The 16,170-nt window shown below is 40.8% G+C and overlaps 1 protein-coding gene across 4 annotated transcripts in view; it reads left to right on the forward strand.

Annotated features, from left to right (window-relative positions):
* The first annotated feature begins 502 nt into the window (after positions 1 to 502).
* NMU (neuromedin U) overlaps positions 503 to 16,170 on the forward strand; it is a 30,177-nt gene continuing 14,509 nt past the window's right edge. Inside the window, exons 1-3 of one of the 4 annotated variants that reach the window (XM_034671826.1) lie at positions 503 to 898; positions 7,216 to 7,274; positions 15,164 to 15,211. In XM_034671826.1, coding sequence (XP_034527717.1) covers positions 790 to 898; positions 7,216 to 7,274; positions 15,164 to 15,211 — 216 coding nt within the window. In that variant the 5' untranslated portion in view covers positions 503 to 789. The remainder of the gene's footprint in view (positions 899 to 7,215; positions 7,275 to 15,163; positions 15,212 to 16,170) is intronic. The other 3 variants (XM_034671825.1, XM_034671827.1, XM_034671824.1) reach the window with 3 other exon arrangements.

Here is a 16,170-nt window from a genome sequence, read left to right on the forward strand (position 1 = left end):
AAATCCATAGGACAGCCAAAGACCTTCCAGACTATTGGAAAGTTTGTACGTGTGGTCAAATCTCAGCAATCCTTTCTCCTCGACCTTCTTCAACAGATAACTGCATTTTACTAAATGATCTCAGACCTTGCAGTAATTTGGGGCACACCAACATCACCACTGCTGATATGCACTGGGCTGGTGCTGGGAGCTGGGGATGAACGAGTCGTGAGCAGGACAGAGGCGCTTCTACAAAGGTAGAGGCATGCACAGTTGGTGGGCACAGAAGGCTTCCCGAGAGGGTGAAGAAGGGGCATCCCTGGCAGACGTGAGAAATGAGAGAGCGTCGCCACCACCAAGCTTAACCCGCCCCCCCCCCATCCCAGCCTCTCTCAGCCTCCTGGTTTGCCATCCTCCTCCGGCTCCCAATCAAATCCTTGCCAAGAAGCCAATGGACGTGCAGTGTTTTATTTCCATGCTCATCCCAAAGCCCTGAGGGCGGGCAGAGAGAAAATGCGCGGTGCCCTGAGTCACAACTATGGCCGGGGGCGGATCCCGCTGCGGGTGGGGGGCCGGGGGTAGGCAGCGGGTCGCGAGTGACGCGACGGAGGCCGGGGGCGGTGGGCTGCGAGGTGACGCGCGTGGAGACCGCACCGCCCCAGCCCACGTGTCCGCGAGATTTAAAAGTTGGCGGCGTGCGGAGCCCCGCGAGCAGCGCGCCCGAGACACAGAGACACTGCCAGGCCCCCGCGTGGAGTGCTGGTCGGCGCAGCACAGACTCTGAGCCCCGAGCCTCCCGCCAGCGCCGAGATGCCGAGAGCAGCCAACCGCCGCCCCGCACCGGCCCCCGGACAGGTGGCCGCCGCGTCCCGGCCCCTGCTGCTGCTGCTACTCGCCTGCTGCGCGGGCACCTGCCTAGGTAAGCGGGCCCCGCCCGCCCCCCGGGCTCCCGTGCCACCGTCCCGCCCCGCGTCCGCAGCTCCTTGGTCCTTTCCCCTGGCCACCTGCCGCGCTCTCTTCCCTCCTTTCTCTCCTCTTCGGTTGGCTTCTGGTTCTCTCCTTCCCCTCCTGCTGTGGGGCTTCCCAGCTTCTCGCCTTTGACAACCGGCACGCGTCGCCGCGCACGGGCAGCGAGCGGCGCAGGTGCTAGTGGCCGGGCTGGAGCGCAGTCCCTGCCCGGCCGAAATCCCCAGGCCCTGGGCAGCCTGCGGTTGGAGAAAACTTGTAGGTCTCCCTCACACTCGGGATGTCCCTGGCCCGCAGTCCGTGAAAACTTTAATAAATTAACATAGTGAAAGTTAAAATGCGTTCCCTTTCATTGCAATTACCAGAGGGATTGATGGCTGAAGTAAAAACAGAGTTTGGTATTTCACCTGCTGATGCCAGGTAAACTTGGAGAGGGCACATCTTCAGTGAGTGAGCTCCTATTCCGTCTAGATAACCCTGACAGGCTCCATTCTAGCCGTTTAGAAGAGGGCATGGGTGGGCTCTGTGCCTTTTAGGTTTTGATGAACCAGATCAGGAAAAAGAATGGAGACTTTTTTTTTTTTTTAATCATAACGTTGGAGAAGCAAGTGCGCAAGCGGGGCTTTCAGTCCCTGCTACAGCTAAAGACAGTGAAGGCAGATGTGAATCTAAAATAACAATGTATTTATTTTATTGTTTCTTGTGCGTGGTTTAGAGAAAAGAAGTGGGAAAAACAAAAGCGAGGTCAGGGAGGGCTGTCTGATGCTTCGAAGACAAGGTAGAGGCAAGCCCAGCATGTTCCAATGGGGAGATCACTTCCCTATTCCCTAAAGGTTATGTTTCTAGGGACCTTGAGGGATCCATCCTTTACCTCCCACCTCTGACCCAGAGTCCTCTCCAGGGCCAGCCACTATCCTGCTAAGACCACGAATTTTCTAACTCTACAGCAGCTTCTCTTAGCTTCCCTCTGCTCTCCTGTCAGTGAGGCAAAGGTGGGCAGGCCATCTCATCATTGTTCAGAACACTGGAGACTTGAAACCCCAACTGCAGGGACCTTTCAGAGCATGCAGGCCAGCCCTCAATTAGAAGTGGAGAAACTGAAGCTAGTCTTCTTGTCCAATGTATTTATTTTTATTGCTGTCCTTTCATTGTTGTGACTTTTTCCCCTTTCCTGGGGACGTTGGAGAAGGGGGCAAGGAGGGGCACTCCAGCTTAAAAAACGAGGTCATGTGGCTATGGAATCTAAGCAGTCAGAAGCTAGACCTAAACCTCCATCACACAGCCAGCAATTATATAGCATAACTTATGCAAAGTAACGTTATTTACTTTGTTTTATTTTTGTTTTATTTGTTTTATTTATGTTTTAAATTTGCTATTGGTAGAATTAGGATGGCAGTCTTATCTATCTTATTAAGGAAGCAGATAATTAGAGTTTTTAAAGTGTCTTTTTCTTTGTAAAGCAAATGTATTTGCCATGCATGTTACATGTTATGTGCTTACAGTGATATTTGCATCAGCTGGAGATAACTGCTTTTTTGGGAGGCGGGGGGAATTTTCAGGCTGCTGGTGATTAAGCAGAAACTGTGGAAGGCTGCTTTCCAAAAAAGACAAGTCTTGGATTTTATTTCGAAAAAGAGCGTATCTGCTGGCTGACCAATCATCTCATAAATATCCCCAGTATTTCTCAAGCAAAGGGACAAGATGTTTTTTCACCTCACAGAGACCCCCTAGACTACCATTTTGTATCTTTTTCCCCTTTAGACCTGCTCTTGATATTAAAAAAACAAAAACAAAAACAAAAACAACTAATCTTATCTCTCTAAAGATGTGGGGGGGAGGGGAGAGGGAGGACATATAGTGTGATCTTCCCTGGTCTGGAGTCCCTACAAATGGCATGGGAGGGGAAGCATGACGTATATAACCAACCTGGGAGATAATCTACCAAGATTAATTATTATGCAAGATGCAACTGGATGTACCTAAAAAAACAACAAAACAAATGTCACAAAGCTAGAGGGAAATAAAGTGTCAGTAAGTGGAGCATCCTTGGGAAAACGAGTTAGCCAAGCGTGCAACAGCAATGAGAAGATGAAGAGCCTCTACAGGTTTGGTGCATGAAACAGTTTACTCTTTGGAGAACATTTTTAAAATAAAGAAGGAAATTTCCTAAAAAAGGACACATTTTGGATAACAGCAACAAACCTTGATTTGGTTTGTGATGGTACGTGATCAGAGTGCCCAAGACTAAATGAAGAAGGGTTTTTTCCTACTCAGACCCCTAACCATAGAGTAATTATTAAAATTCAGTCAGCAGTAGCAATTTCTCCCTTTCAAACCCTACATTAGTGAAGTGCTAGCAACAAGAAGAGAAAATGAGCACCACGTTTAATCAGGTCTGTTTTTCAGAGAAAGATAAATACTGTATGATCTGACTTATATGTGGAATCTAAAAAAATGAAAACAAAACAAAAAAACCCAACAAACCAAAATCAAACCAAGCCTGAGGATACAGAGAACAGATGGGTGGTTCACAGAGGTGGGAGGTGGGGGTGTGTGAAATGGGTGAAGGGACTCAAAACGTACAAACTTCCAGTTATAAAATAGATAAGCCATGGGCGCGTAATGTACAGCAGGGTGACTATATGGCATATTTGAAAGCTGCTAAGAGTAAATCTTAAAAGTTATCATCACAAGAAAAAAAAATCCGTAACTATGTATGATGATGGATGTTAACTAGACTTATTGTGGTGATCATTTCACGATATATACAAATTTAGGATGGTTATGTTGTACCCCTGAAACTAATACAATGTTGTATGTCAGTTATACCCCAATAAAAAGGTCAGCTTTTATTTCTCTTACAGATGGTGTATTTACAGATGCAAAAGTTGTCTATCTGTATTATTTACATTAGTTAGACTGTAAAAATAAGGCTAAAGGTTTTACTTTACTAGATAGTACGTAAGTATAAGTACCTCAAAACTGATCAAAAACAGGGCAGCTTTCATGATCTAGAAGATAAGGGCAGTATCTCGGACTATTATTTGAGAAAGTATCTAGTATCTATATTTGACAATATAAAGCCCACATCTAGGGTATCTTGGTGGGGGGAGGTGGAGAAGCACATCAACTTTCGTTAACGGTTACACAAAGGAGAGAAAAATAATTCCCCCTAAGGTTTGGGTTTGGTACTAAGATACTGGTGGGTTTCTAAAATTACAAATATTTAAAAATGTTGGCTCCTCTAACCTTTTTACCTTGGAACTATATTTACATGTGTTGTGTAAGAGCCACAAAGTGCCCCTTTTTGATTATATAAGTGCTTCGGACTAAGTTAAATATAATGGCAATTTCTGTGTGGTCCAGGCAAGCTCACAGTTGCTGGGAGACAGTGTGGAGGTAGGAGCTTCCACTTGTACCGGAGGGTGGGAGACAGGCAGGTGTAGAAAGAATATAAAATTGTATTCTTTTCACAGGAACACCCTGTCACATGGAACAGTGGTAGAGTGAGTGGAGAAGTCAGAAGTACGTGCCGGGGAAGACTGAATCCAGAGTGGAAATCTTTGCGTTTTCCCTTTGCATCAGTACTTGGCTCTCATTCTGTTCTTTGCAGTCAAATCCTGCTCTTGCCCTCCGTTCCTCTTCTTTCACCTTCCTATTATTCAGTTTTAGTAACTGTAGACAAGACGCGCATCCAAGTTGTGAGGAATGGTGGGGCAATGGCCTTTCTTTTTTTTTAATATTCTTTCTTTTTTTTTTAATTTTTAAAATAATTTTTTATTATGTTATGTTAGTCACCATACAGTATATCCTTAGTTTTTGATATAGTGTGCTGATTCATTATTTGCGTATAACACCCAATGCTCCATGCAATATGTGCCCTCCTTAATACCCATCACCAGCCTATCTCAATCCCCCACCCCCCTATGGCCTTTCAGACTGTTTTCATGAAGACATTCATATCCCCCTTTTGAAAATAGTCAGACTTGTTAAAGAGAAGCTTAGACCCAAAATGCTTGTTGGAGCTGCTTCGTTCTGTTGAGTAAAGAGGCATCCTCCATTTCTTTCTACAATGCAATGCTCTATCCCCCTGGATATTCAGCATTACCCATGGTCCAGCAGCATTAGTATCACCAGGGAGCTTGCTAAAAATGCAGACTCTTGGGGTTACCCTGACTGACTGAATTAGAATCTCATTCAGTAAGATCACCAGGTGTTTTGTATGAAAAGTTGAGAAGCACTGCTTTAATCCCTTCTTGAAAACAGAATCAGCTCAGGGTACTGTCCACCAGGCAACAGAAACTTTGAGATGTATGTTCGTATGTTGCTATGGTGAGAAATACGTAATTGAGATGTTTACCCACCTTGAACAGCTGTCCTATGAAAGGAGATTCAATTAGGTTCTGAGATAAATCAAAGCTCTATTACAGACTGCATTGAGTCCTGTAAGTTATTTTTAATGCTTGGTACCACAGAAAATGTAGCTAATAACTGTTAATATTATTAGAACTTAAATAATAGTATAAATTTGTGTGAACTTAAGGCAAGACTTGGCTGAAAAGTGGCAGAATTAGGGGAAAAAATCTGTCAGGATTTGGAGTCTGCCAGAACTAATTTGAAATCAGTCTCTGTTATGTGTCTATTTTGGTGACCTGAGACAAATTACTTCATCCATCCTTCCTTCAGTTTCCTCATCTTAAAGTGGGAAAAAGATAATAGCTACTTCAAAAGTCTGATTAAGGGGCACCTGGGTGGCTCAGTTTGTTAAGCGTCTGCCTTAGGCTTGGGTTATGGTCCCAGGGTCCTGGGATCCAGCCCCACATTGGGCTCCCTGCTCAGCAGGGAGTCTGCCTCTCCCTCTGCCACCCCCCCACCCCTGCTCATGCTCCGTGCTCCCACTCTCCCTCTCGCTCTCTCTCATGCTGTCTCTCTCAAATAAATAAAGAAAATCTTTTTTAAAAACTCTGGTGAAAAGATATATTTTAAATGCTCAGAATAGTGACTGACATCAAGTAAATGTTCAATCGGTGTTGGTAGGTGCTATCTTATTATTTTTAAAAAGCTCTTTTCTTTAAGCCTGTTCTGTTAAGTATTTAATTTTGCTACATTTGAAATCTTAGGAAAATTTAGTCTCTTACTACAGGATGTTTTCTTGATTTTATTAAAGATAAATGTATATATATAGGAAAATAAGTAGTATTTACATTTAATATTAATAAATATTATCTCAGTGTTTTTACTGAGGTAACTTATATAGCATGAATTAGAAAATTGAATCTATGGAGAAATTATTATTTTAGAGGATGTAAGCTAGTTAACATTTTACTTCAATAATAATTAAGGGTCTAACAAGTCATTCTTTTTTAAAAAAGACCTTTATTGAAATATACTTTATATACAACTTAGTGGGGTTTTTTAAAAGATTTTATTCATTTATTTTAGAAAGTGACAGCACAACAGCAGGCAGAGGAACAGAGGGAGAGGGAGAGAGAGGTCATCTCCAGCAATCTCCACACTCAGTGCAGAGCCTGACGTGGGGCTTGATGCCAGGACCCAGAGGTCAATACCTGAGCAGAAACCAAGAATGGAACACTTAACCAACTGAGCCATCCAGATGCCCCAACTCAGTGGGTTTTAAGTAGACTTCAAGAACTGTGCAGCTATCACAATAATACAATTTTCCATGACCCCCCCCCAAAATCTGTTATGTCCATTTGTAGTCAGTCTCCGTTCCTAACCCAGCTCTACGAAGCCACCAATCCTTCTATTATTATAGATTTGCCTTTTCTGGACGTACCATATGAATGGAATCATATGATACTTGGTCTTTTTCATCTGGCTTATTTGATTTAGCATAATATGTCTGATATTCCCTTTGATGCAGGGTATATCACTTCATTCCTATTTATTGCCAAATAGTATTCCATTATGGGCACTCACCACAGTTTGTTTATCTATTCTCAGATAACAGACATTTGGATGGTTTCCACTCTGGGGCTCTTATGAAAATGCAGCTATGCACATTCACGTACATGTTTTTGTATAGACGAAAAGAAATTCATTCTTACAGTAATGTCTTTGAAATGTTATTAAGGTTTATTTAATAATTATGTTTCCTTATACTAAGTCAAATGCTGAAATATCTAGTTGAATAGGAGGGTAATGATGTACAGTGTAATGAAAAATGTCATCCAGAACTGAATTATATATAAATTTTTAACTTTAGAAGAAATGCTATAAAAATAACATTAAGTATAACTTTATTTTTAGGTGCTCCTGTATTATCTCAAGGATTACAGCCTGACCAAGAACTACAGCTGTGGAATGAGGTAAAGCATTGTCCTTATACAAACTGGTGGAAACTTCACCTACTTTGAAATTAGCAAATGAAATAAGATAGTTGAGTTTTGGGACAACTAAGATTTTACTAACATTCTGATACCATAATATTCAGAATTATTATTCTTGAAATGAAAGAAGGAAAGACAAAAAGAAACAAAACAATTGTAGTAAATGGTAAAGTAAGATGGCAGAAATAAGCCCTAATAATAGAGTAATTACAATAATGTGAATGTACCAGAAATACCACCTAAGGACAGAGATTCTCAGATTGAAATTTTTTTTTTTAAAGATCAAACAATAGGTTGTCTATAAAAGTCAAAAAAGAAAAAAAGGCTAAGCAAAATGTATGGAAAAGGACAGACCAAGCAAATATGAATTGCAAAAAAATTGGAGTAGCAGTCTTAATATCTGATAAAACAGAATTCAAATAAATAAACCATCACAGCAAAGAGGAACCTTATTTTATGCTTTTGTTAAATTATGCTCAGTATCTCAGTATGCTCAGATCTTAAATTATGCTCAGTGTTTTATGCTGATAAAAGAACAACAGGACAAAAGACACAACCATTATTAATATGTATTTTTAAAAACTCAAAATTTACTTAGTAACTGATAAAACTTCAGGGAAAAATAGATAAGTGAACATTTGTAGTTAGAGTTTTTTTTTTCTTTTTTAAAGATTTTATATATTTATTTGACAGAGACAGAGACAGCCAGCGAGAGAGGGAACACAAGCAGGGGGAGTGGGAGAGGAAGAAGCAGGCTTATAGCAGAGGAGCCTGATGTGGGGCTCGATCCCATAACGCTGGGATCACGCCCTGAGCCGAAGGCAGATGCTTAACCGCTGTGCCACCCAGGCCCCCCTGTAGTTAGTTTTTATTTTTTTTATTTTTTATTTTTTTATTTTTTTTAAAGATTTTATTTATTTATTCAACAGAGATAGAGACAGCCAGCGAGAGAGAGAACACAAGCAGGGGGAGTGGGAGAAGAAGAAGCAGGCTCATAGCGGAGGAGCCTGATGTGGGGCTCGATCCCATAACGCTGGGATCACGCCCTGAGCCGAAGGCAGACGCTTAACCGCTGTGCCACCCAGGCCCCCCTGTAGTTAGTTTTTATTTTTTTTATTTTTTATTTTTTTATTTTTTTTAAAGATTTTATTTATTTATTCAACAGAGATAGAGACAGCCAGCGAGAGAGAGAACACAAGCAGGGGGAGTGGGAGAAGAAGAAGCAGGCTCATAGCGGAGGAGCCTGATGTGGGGCTCGATCCCATAACGCTGGGATCACGCCCTGAGCAGAAGGCAGAAGCTTAACCGCTGTGCCACCCAGGCGCCCCTTAGAGTTTTTAATATATCTCTCTCAAAACTGATAGTTAAATCAAATACCAAATCAGTAGATATAGCAAAGACTTAACCATACAATTAATAAATTTGATCTATTAGAAATATTTTTTAAAACCTACACTAAATAGTATACACATTCTTTTTGAGTATAATTGGAACATTAAACAAAAAGAGACCCCTGGTTAGGACACAAAGAAAATTTCCATAAGTTAAAAAGGAACCCTTTTAAATGTTTGCCAATCATAATGCAATAAAATTAGAAATTAACAACAAAAGTATAATTTCAGTATCCCTTCTGTTTGGAAAATAAGTGACATTTTGGTAAATAACCCCACACTAAAGAGGAAATTACAAAATAGTTAGAATTAAATGACATAAAAACATTAGAAGTCAAAATGTGGGGGCATCTGGCTGTCTCAGTCAGTAGAGCATGCAACTCTTGATCTCAGGGTCATGAGTTCAAGCCCCGTGTGGGGTGTAGTTGGACTAGAAGGACCTGAGAGTAAATGCTCCCACCACTGAGAACACCCCTCAGTTGGTGACCCAAGGGAGTTGGTGGATAAATAGCTCAGCTGCCTCTTCCCTCAGTTGGGATAACAGATGTATTCTGCATTGGTTCCTAGAGATCCCCAGACAGACTGAGCCCAGTTACGCATGGTGGTAATCTGCTTGATAACATATACTGGCTTCCTTCTCTTCCATGCTTGTCTTTTCACTATTCTACCAATCATCTCCCTAATAATCTACTCATATCCACATCACTATTTCAAGGTCTGTTTCTGGGAGAACCCAAACTATGGCCGAAATGCACAACTTACAATAAAAGTAACATTAAAAATCAGAGGGAAAAGCACAGATTGTTTGGCAAGTGAAGGTTGAGAAACTGGCTTGCTGTATGGAGAAAAATAAAGCTGACACCCCATTCACCATTTTGTAATGTATATAAATAACAAATCACTATTTTTGCACTTGAAATTAATATATTGTATGCCAATTATTCTTTTTTTTTTAAAGATTTTATTTATTTATTTGACAGAGATAGAGAGAGCCAGCGAGAGAGGGAACACAAGCAGGGGGAGTGGGAGAGGAAGAAGCAGGCTCATAGCGGAGAAGCCTGATGTGAGGCTCGATCCCATAACGCCGGGATCACACCCTGAGTCAAAGGCAGACGCTTAACCACTGTGCCACCCAGGCNAGCCAAAAAGATGATGGATTGAATTACATTAAAAGTGAAGATTTCTTTCTAAAGGACTACATTTAAAAAATAAGAGCCTTTGAAAGGTGTTGGCTATGTCTAAAGCTGACAAAGGATTAATTTCTAAAATCTCTAAGATACTCCATCAAACCAATTGGATAAAGATAGGGATCCAAAGCAAACGTAGTCAAAAGATAGAACAGAGAGTTTACAAAGAAGAAACCTAAAGCCCAACAAGCATCTAATGAGATGCTCAGATTCATTAGTAATAATGAAATGAAAATCAAGACAATAACAAAGTGTCACTATCTACTCATTAGACTGGCAAAAAATTGGAATCTAGATAATGGCAAGTGTTAGCAAGGATGTGGGATGTACAAGCCTCATGCATTGCTGGTGAAGAGTGTGTAACTGGTGGAGCTATCTGGAAAGCAACTGAGAGAGCCCCATGATCTAGCATTCCCTCTCCTGGGCATGTAGCCCAAAGATGTCCTCCTACAGATCCCGAAGTGGGGGACAGATACAAGGAGGTTGATTACAGCTTTGCTTGTAGTGGAATTGGAGGAAACCCAGCTGTCTATCACTGGGGAGTGGGTAGGCAACAAACATAGGGTAGGTGCACATTATAGAGTATTCTATAGCAGTCAGGAGCAACATACTAGATGTCTCCAGTAACATGGATAGATCTCAAACTATAGTGTTATGTGAAAAAAAGGTAAGAAAATACCATACATGCACACTGAATAACAATACAAATTTTACAAGAACATAAATAAATGAAGAATACACTTCAAATACGTTAGAAGAGTTGCCCATGGAAGGATGGGATAGGAGTAGGAAATTGAAATATAAAAGAAAAAATAGGGGCGCCTGGGTGGCGCAGTCGTTAAGCGTCTGCCTTTGGCTCAGGGCGTGATTCCAGCGTTCTGGGATTGAGCCCCACATCAGGCTCCTCCACTGAGAGCCTGCTTCTTCCTCTCCCACTCCCCCTGCTTGTGTTCCCTCTCTCGCTGGCTGTCTCTCCCTGTCAAATAAATAAATAAAATCTTACCAAAAAAATAAAATAAATAAAGAACAAATAAAGAGAGCTCAATAATGATCATGAACTAGGAGCTGAGGAGAATATTCTGTATACCTAAGCCACCTCTAACAAAATACATAAAGGAAGAGATAAGATGGATAGTTAAGTGCCAAGTACTACACAACCCCTAATAGCATAGGAATTCATAAAGTCTATTACAAGGTTCTCTGCCTTGGTGTATCAAAATACACACTAGAGGTATATAAACAAAATGAGTAATTTAGACAATAGACATTAATGTGTAATATACAAACTTTTATTTTAGCTTGAAATTATCTCTATTTCTGTGAAAATCCTTTGAAAAAATATTTTAGATGATAAAGCTGGGGAAAAAACTAGAGTTGTAAAACACTATAAATTCTTTTACAGAAAAAGATTTAAAGAAATCAAGACGCTAAAACATGTACTTTTTTGCTGGAGGTTTTAAAAAATGACTGAGCTATTCAGACACTAGAAACACATCCTTTTCAAACCTTATACAGAGACCTAACCTTTTCAAACAGATTCTTCAACAGACTCCACAGAGTTCACAAAAGCAATTAGTGGCACTTAAAACCATTAGGGCCACAAGCTGAGTAAAATGAACAAATGCTTATCCGAATGGAAAGTGGGTGAGCAGCATTGCTGCGCCCTTTAAAGAAAAGAGAACAAAGACTGAAGAGCTTTGCAATTATCTCCTAATTTGATTAATTGGTGTTTTTTCTTATTCTGATATTTTTATTCAATGTTGATGCCTGATTAGTTAGCCCTTAGGCTCGAGGGTTGGCGGTTCTTGGTCGTGGCCACCTCACCTGGGGGGCAGCCTGGTCTGCAGGTGGGCAGCTTTGCCTTTGAGCATGTGGTATCCTCGGGTACCTGGGTACCTACGGACCGGACCGCGACAGCGTCACAGAGGAACCAGCCACTCCGACCCTACTGATGCAAACGAAGTCACTTTTGGAGGTGATATATTAAAGCACCGGTCACATTTCGAATCTTTAGAAAGGCGTCTTTTTGCCTTTCTCCTCTCGGTTGACTTCTCTTTTTATTTTCTCTCCACAAGTTCAGTGCAATTTAATTAAAGAATATTGATTGAGCGCTTATTCTGGGCAAGTCAGATATGGCATATAACCCCTGCCCTTAAGAAGTTTATCCCCGTGTGTGTGTGTGTGTGTGTGTGTCCCTTTGTGGTCATGATTCCGAATTTGTATGGCATGGAAGAGGAGCTGGAGGGTGGGTACAAGAGATGAGAGGAATAAAAAAAAATTTTCTAAATAATTTGTGACATATGAAGAACATGACAGGCTCTGTAAAGATAAAAAGGAAAGAAAGTTTTCTGTAATATTGTATCCCTTCATTATTCTCTAAATTGGAGAATCATATGTTATAGTACAAGTTCATCTTGGAAGCAATAAGGAACATCAGGAATTATGACCAAAGAGTATGATTATCCCCTCTTCGGTATAGTATAAAAATGGAAACTAAATTAAGCTGATCAACAAAGAATTCTGAGATGTTAGGCCATAAACAGGACTCAAATCATCCCAGACAGACAAGAAATCAGTACTATTTTTCCCAGTCCCATTTTAAAAGGCCATCAAAGAAATAAATGCCATAAACTACTCCAGACATCCAGCTTTAGGGCTTAACTTCACAACACAGTTTTTTAATGATTAATATAAATCTCGGGGCGCCTGGGTGGCACGGCGGTTAAGCATCTGCCTTCGGCTCAGGGTGTGATCCCGGCATTATGGGATCGAGCCCCACATCAGGCTCCTCTGCTATGAGCCTGCTTCTTCCTCTCCCACTCCCCCTGCTTGTGTTCCCTCTCTCGCTGGCTGTCTCTATCTCTGTCAAATAAATAAATAAAATCTAATATATATATATATAAATCTCTTACACTGCAGTTTAAAGTCTTTCAGTTTTTCTCTTTAGGATAAAGGCTGCAAACGGCTGTCAACTGTAGTTCAATAAACCTTTTTTTTTAATCTGTAAAGATTTCTTTATTTCAACCACAACAGCTAATATTCCTTACTTCTAACTATGGCCATTACAAAAATACAACAATATTTTGTTGTATTGCCACCTTCTTTTTCATCAAGATCATCTGATATCACATTTTATTTATAAAATTCAAAACATTCCTTAGTAATACAAAACAGGAGATTTCCTAAACATCTATATCATGGTAACATACACCAGTGTTTTAAGTCAGCCACAAACAGTATCTCCATTTAGATTTTCATCATATATCATGTATTATATTGTTGTTAATCTTCAAAAGAAAATTAGATATGCACGAATCCCAGGAATGAAGAAGGGCATCATATTATCTTTGATGCAGCACAATCATTCACATGATTTCACACACCCACTAGGAATACAGGTATTTCATGAAATGATTGGAGAGTAGAAATACATTAAAATTTATCAAATAGGGTCAGTATAAAAAAGCATGTTGTACTTAATTATACCTGTCCAAAAATCCATCCCCTTTATCTTTTGAAGCATACTAGTAAATACCTAGGCATTTAACTCATATCCCTGTGATAAATACTCTGACCTGAAGTAACTTCTGAAAAGAGTGACTGACTTACTTCTGTTGACTGTGACATTTATTGACATTTGATGTTCCATGAAATACTTTTCTCAATTTTTCTACCTGTAAAGTTATTTTTCTTTATGCACTCCCTGGTGTTTTCTAAGGTGTATTTTTTAAAACAGAGGACTTTTTTTTTTTTTTTTTTTTTTTTTTTTTTTTTTTTTTTTTTTTTTTTTTTACATTTGTAGGGTTTGAATCTAGTGTGACTTTGGGGATCCTGAGTAATGACTGAATTTCAGTTAAAGGCTTTGCCACTTTCTGTACATGTTCTGGTTTCCCTCCTCTATGAGATCTGTTTTGGTAAGTTGTGAGTTCCAGAAGAGGCCTGCCGTATTCTATTTGTAAGGTTTCTCCTCAGTATGAACTCTGTGACGATGAATGAGAGTTGAGAAGTCCTTAAAGATTTTACCACATTCTTTACATTAATAAGGCTTCTCTATGAATTCTATGATACTGAATAAGGTTTCAGCCCTGATTATAAAGGGCTTCCAAATTCTTCATATTTGTAAAATTTCTCTCCACTATAAATGCTCTGATATCGAGTCAGGGATTAGCATTGTTTAAAGTCTTGCCACATTCTTTAACTGGCACTCAAGCCTTACTGAACAGCACAGAATTCAGAAATCTATGAACTTGTTAAACTTGGGACGATGCTTAACAATCCATCAGTGCCTGATAAGTATCAGAGTATCAGTCATCGGGAAGAACTTCACCTGTGCAGTGAAATGAGAAAGGCCTTCACAGAGGAGTCAAACATACAAAACTACCAGAGCCCATAGGGGGAGGGAAGGAAAAATAAGAGGAAAACAGAGAGGGAGGCAAACCTAAGAGACTCTGAACTCTAGGGAACAAGCCGAAGGTTGCTGGAGGGGAGGTGGTAAGGGATGGGGTAATTGGGTGATGGGCATTAAGGAGGGCACGTGATGTGATGAGCACTGCATGTTATATGCAACTGATGAATCACTGCATTCTACCTCTGAAACTAATAATACAGTTTATGTTAATTAAATTGAATTTAAATAAAATTTTTAAAACCCTACCAGAGCCTTTATAATGGAAAGAGAATAGATCAATGCAGTGAATCTGAGAAAAAGTTTAAGCAAGGCTCAAATGCTATAAACATCTGAGGAGTCACTTTCCAGAGAACCATTATAAATGTAATAAATGTGCAAAGGTCAGACCTTATTATACATCAGGGTATCCAATATGGAGAGAATCCTTATAAAGTTAATGAATGTGGGGAAAGCTTTAAAGCAGTCCTCCAGTCTTGTTGAGCACCAGAGAATTCCTGCTGGAAAAACCCATAGAGATGTAGTCAATCTGAGAAAGTCTTTAGGCAGTGGTCACGTCTAAACAGAAGGATGACAAGCTGAACTGGAGAGAAAACTTTCAAATGTGAAGAGTGTGGCAAAACCTTTACTGATCCCCCAGTAAACCTTCACTGAACTAGAACCCTTTCCTAACGCTGGCTCCTTGCTAGAGAATGGGCAGACTGCTGTTGTGTGGAGTTTCTTCTGTGTGCTATTTATCATTTAACACTTATGCTATTATCTTGTTCATTTAGATGATGTGATCAGATTTATGTCATAAAGAACCACATGATAACAGGATGCTCCTTAATCTTGAGGCCGTTCTTTCTATTTCCAAGATGTAACTGGCATTTTTATTTTCTACAGATAGATGACGCTTGTTCGGCCTTGCTGTCCCTTGATTCTCAGCCTCAGGTAATTCCGATTGGAGGTGTTTTGTAGTGACATAAGTAGGTGTCACTCCATTTCTCCCTTTGGACCCGTCATAACTTTATGGACTCATTAAAACATGTCAACACGGTAGAAATTATTACATCATCGGCAGGTAATAATCAGTGCCCTGAGTTTATGTTGTAAGGTCATGCTGGGGCCTTTCTCTCTAAGTGAAATAGATTTGCAGATAATATGCACATACTTTGGAAATGAAAATGCTAATTTCAAAATCAAATTCTGTGTTAGATTAAAATTAATGTATCCGTTGTTGCATTTGGAGGCCAATATCCTCTCCCTCAATTGAGTTTGAAACCCATAGAGGGAGAAACACGGAGTCAGACTTACAGAGATCAAAATATCACTGTAACTGAAAAGGCAGTTTATGAATGTGGCCTTAGATCTGACACCAAGCGTGTTTGCTACTCTCAGAATTTAAACTGGGCTTAGACAGTGACTCGAGGCCTCCCGGCCAGTCAGGTGTCCCGGCCCAGGGCAGAGAAAGCCCCAGCGAGAGTAGCCAGCCACAAAGCTGGCTCCAAAGGAGGAAAGAGATGAACGGAGCCTGCCTGGTTTCCTCCTCCCAGTCATCGATCAGGTGACTCCCTCCTCTTCCCACAGGAAAGAGTTCAGAGAGGGCTGGGAAGTGAGGAGTGTTGGTCTAGCTCTTCCTGTACGTGGAAGCGTGAGGCGTTGAACATAAGCATGCCCTCTCTCCACCATCTCGACCGGGTGCTGCTGCTGCTGCTTTCTAGTGCGACTGTGGCAGAGAGTTAGCGTCAGTAACTAGTATCTTTCAGCATCAGTATCACTAGTTTCCTGGGTGGAGAGGAGGGCCTCATTCAGACCAGTCAGCGGTGTGCCTGGGGCGTAACCCCTATGTGGTCTGGCTAAGGTGCCATGCTGTGACAAGGTCACGTCGTCCTTCCAGAGTGTCATCACGA

Source organism: Ailuropoda melanoleuca, chromosome 11, assembly GCF_002007445.2.
Source record: "Ailuropoda melanoleuca isolate Jingjing chromosome 11, ASM200744v2, whole genome shotgun sequence".
Classification (NCBI taxonomy): Eukaryota; Metazoa; Chordata; class Mammalia; order Carnivora; family Ursidae; genus Ailuropoda; species Ailuropoda melanoleuca.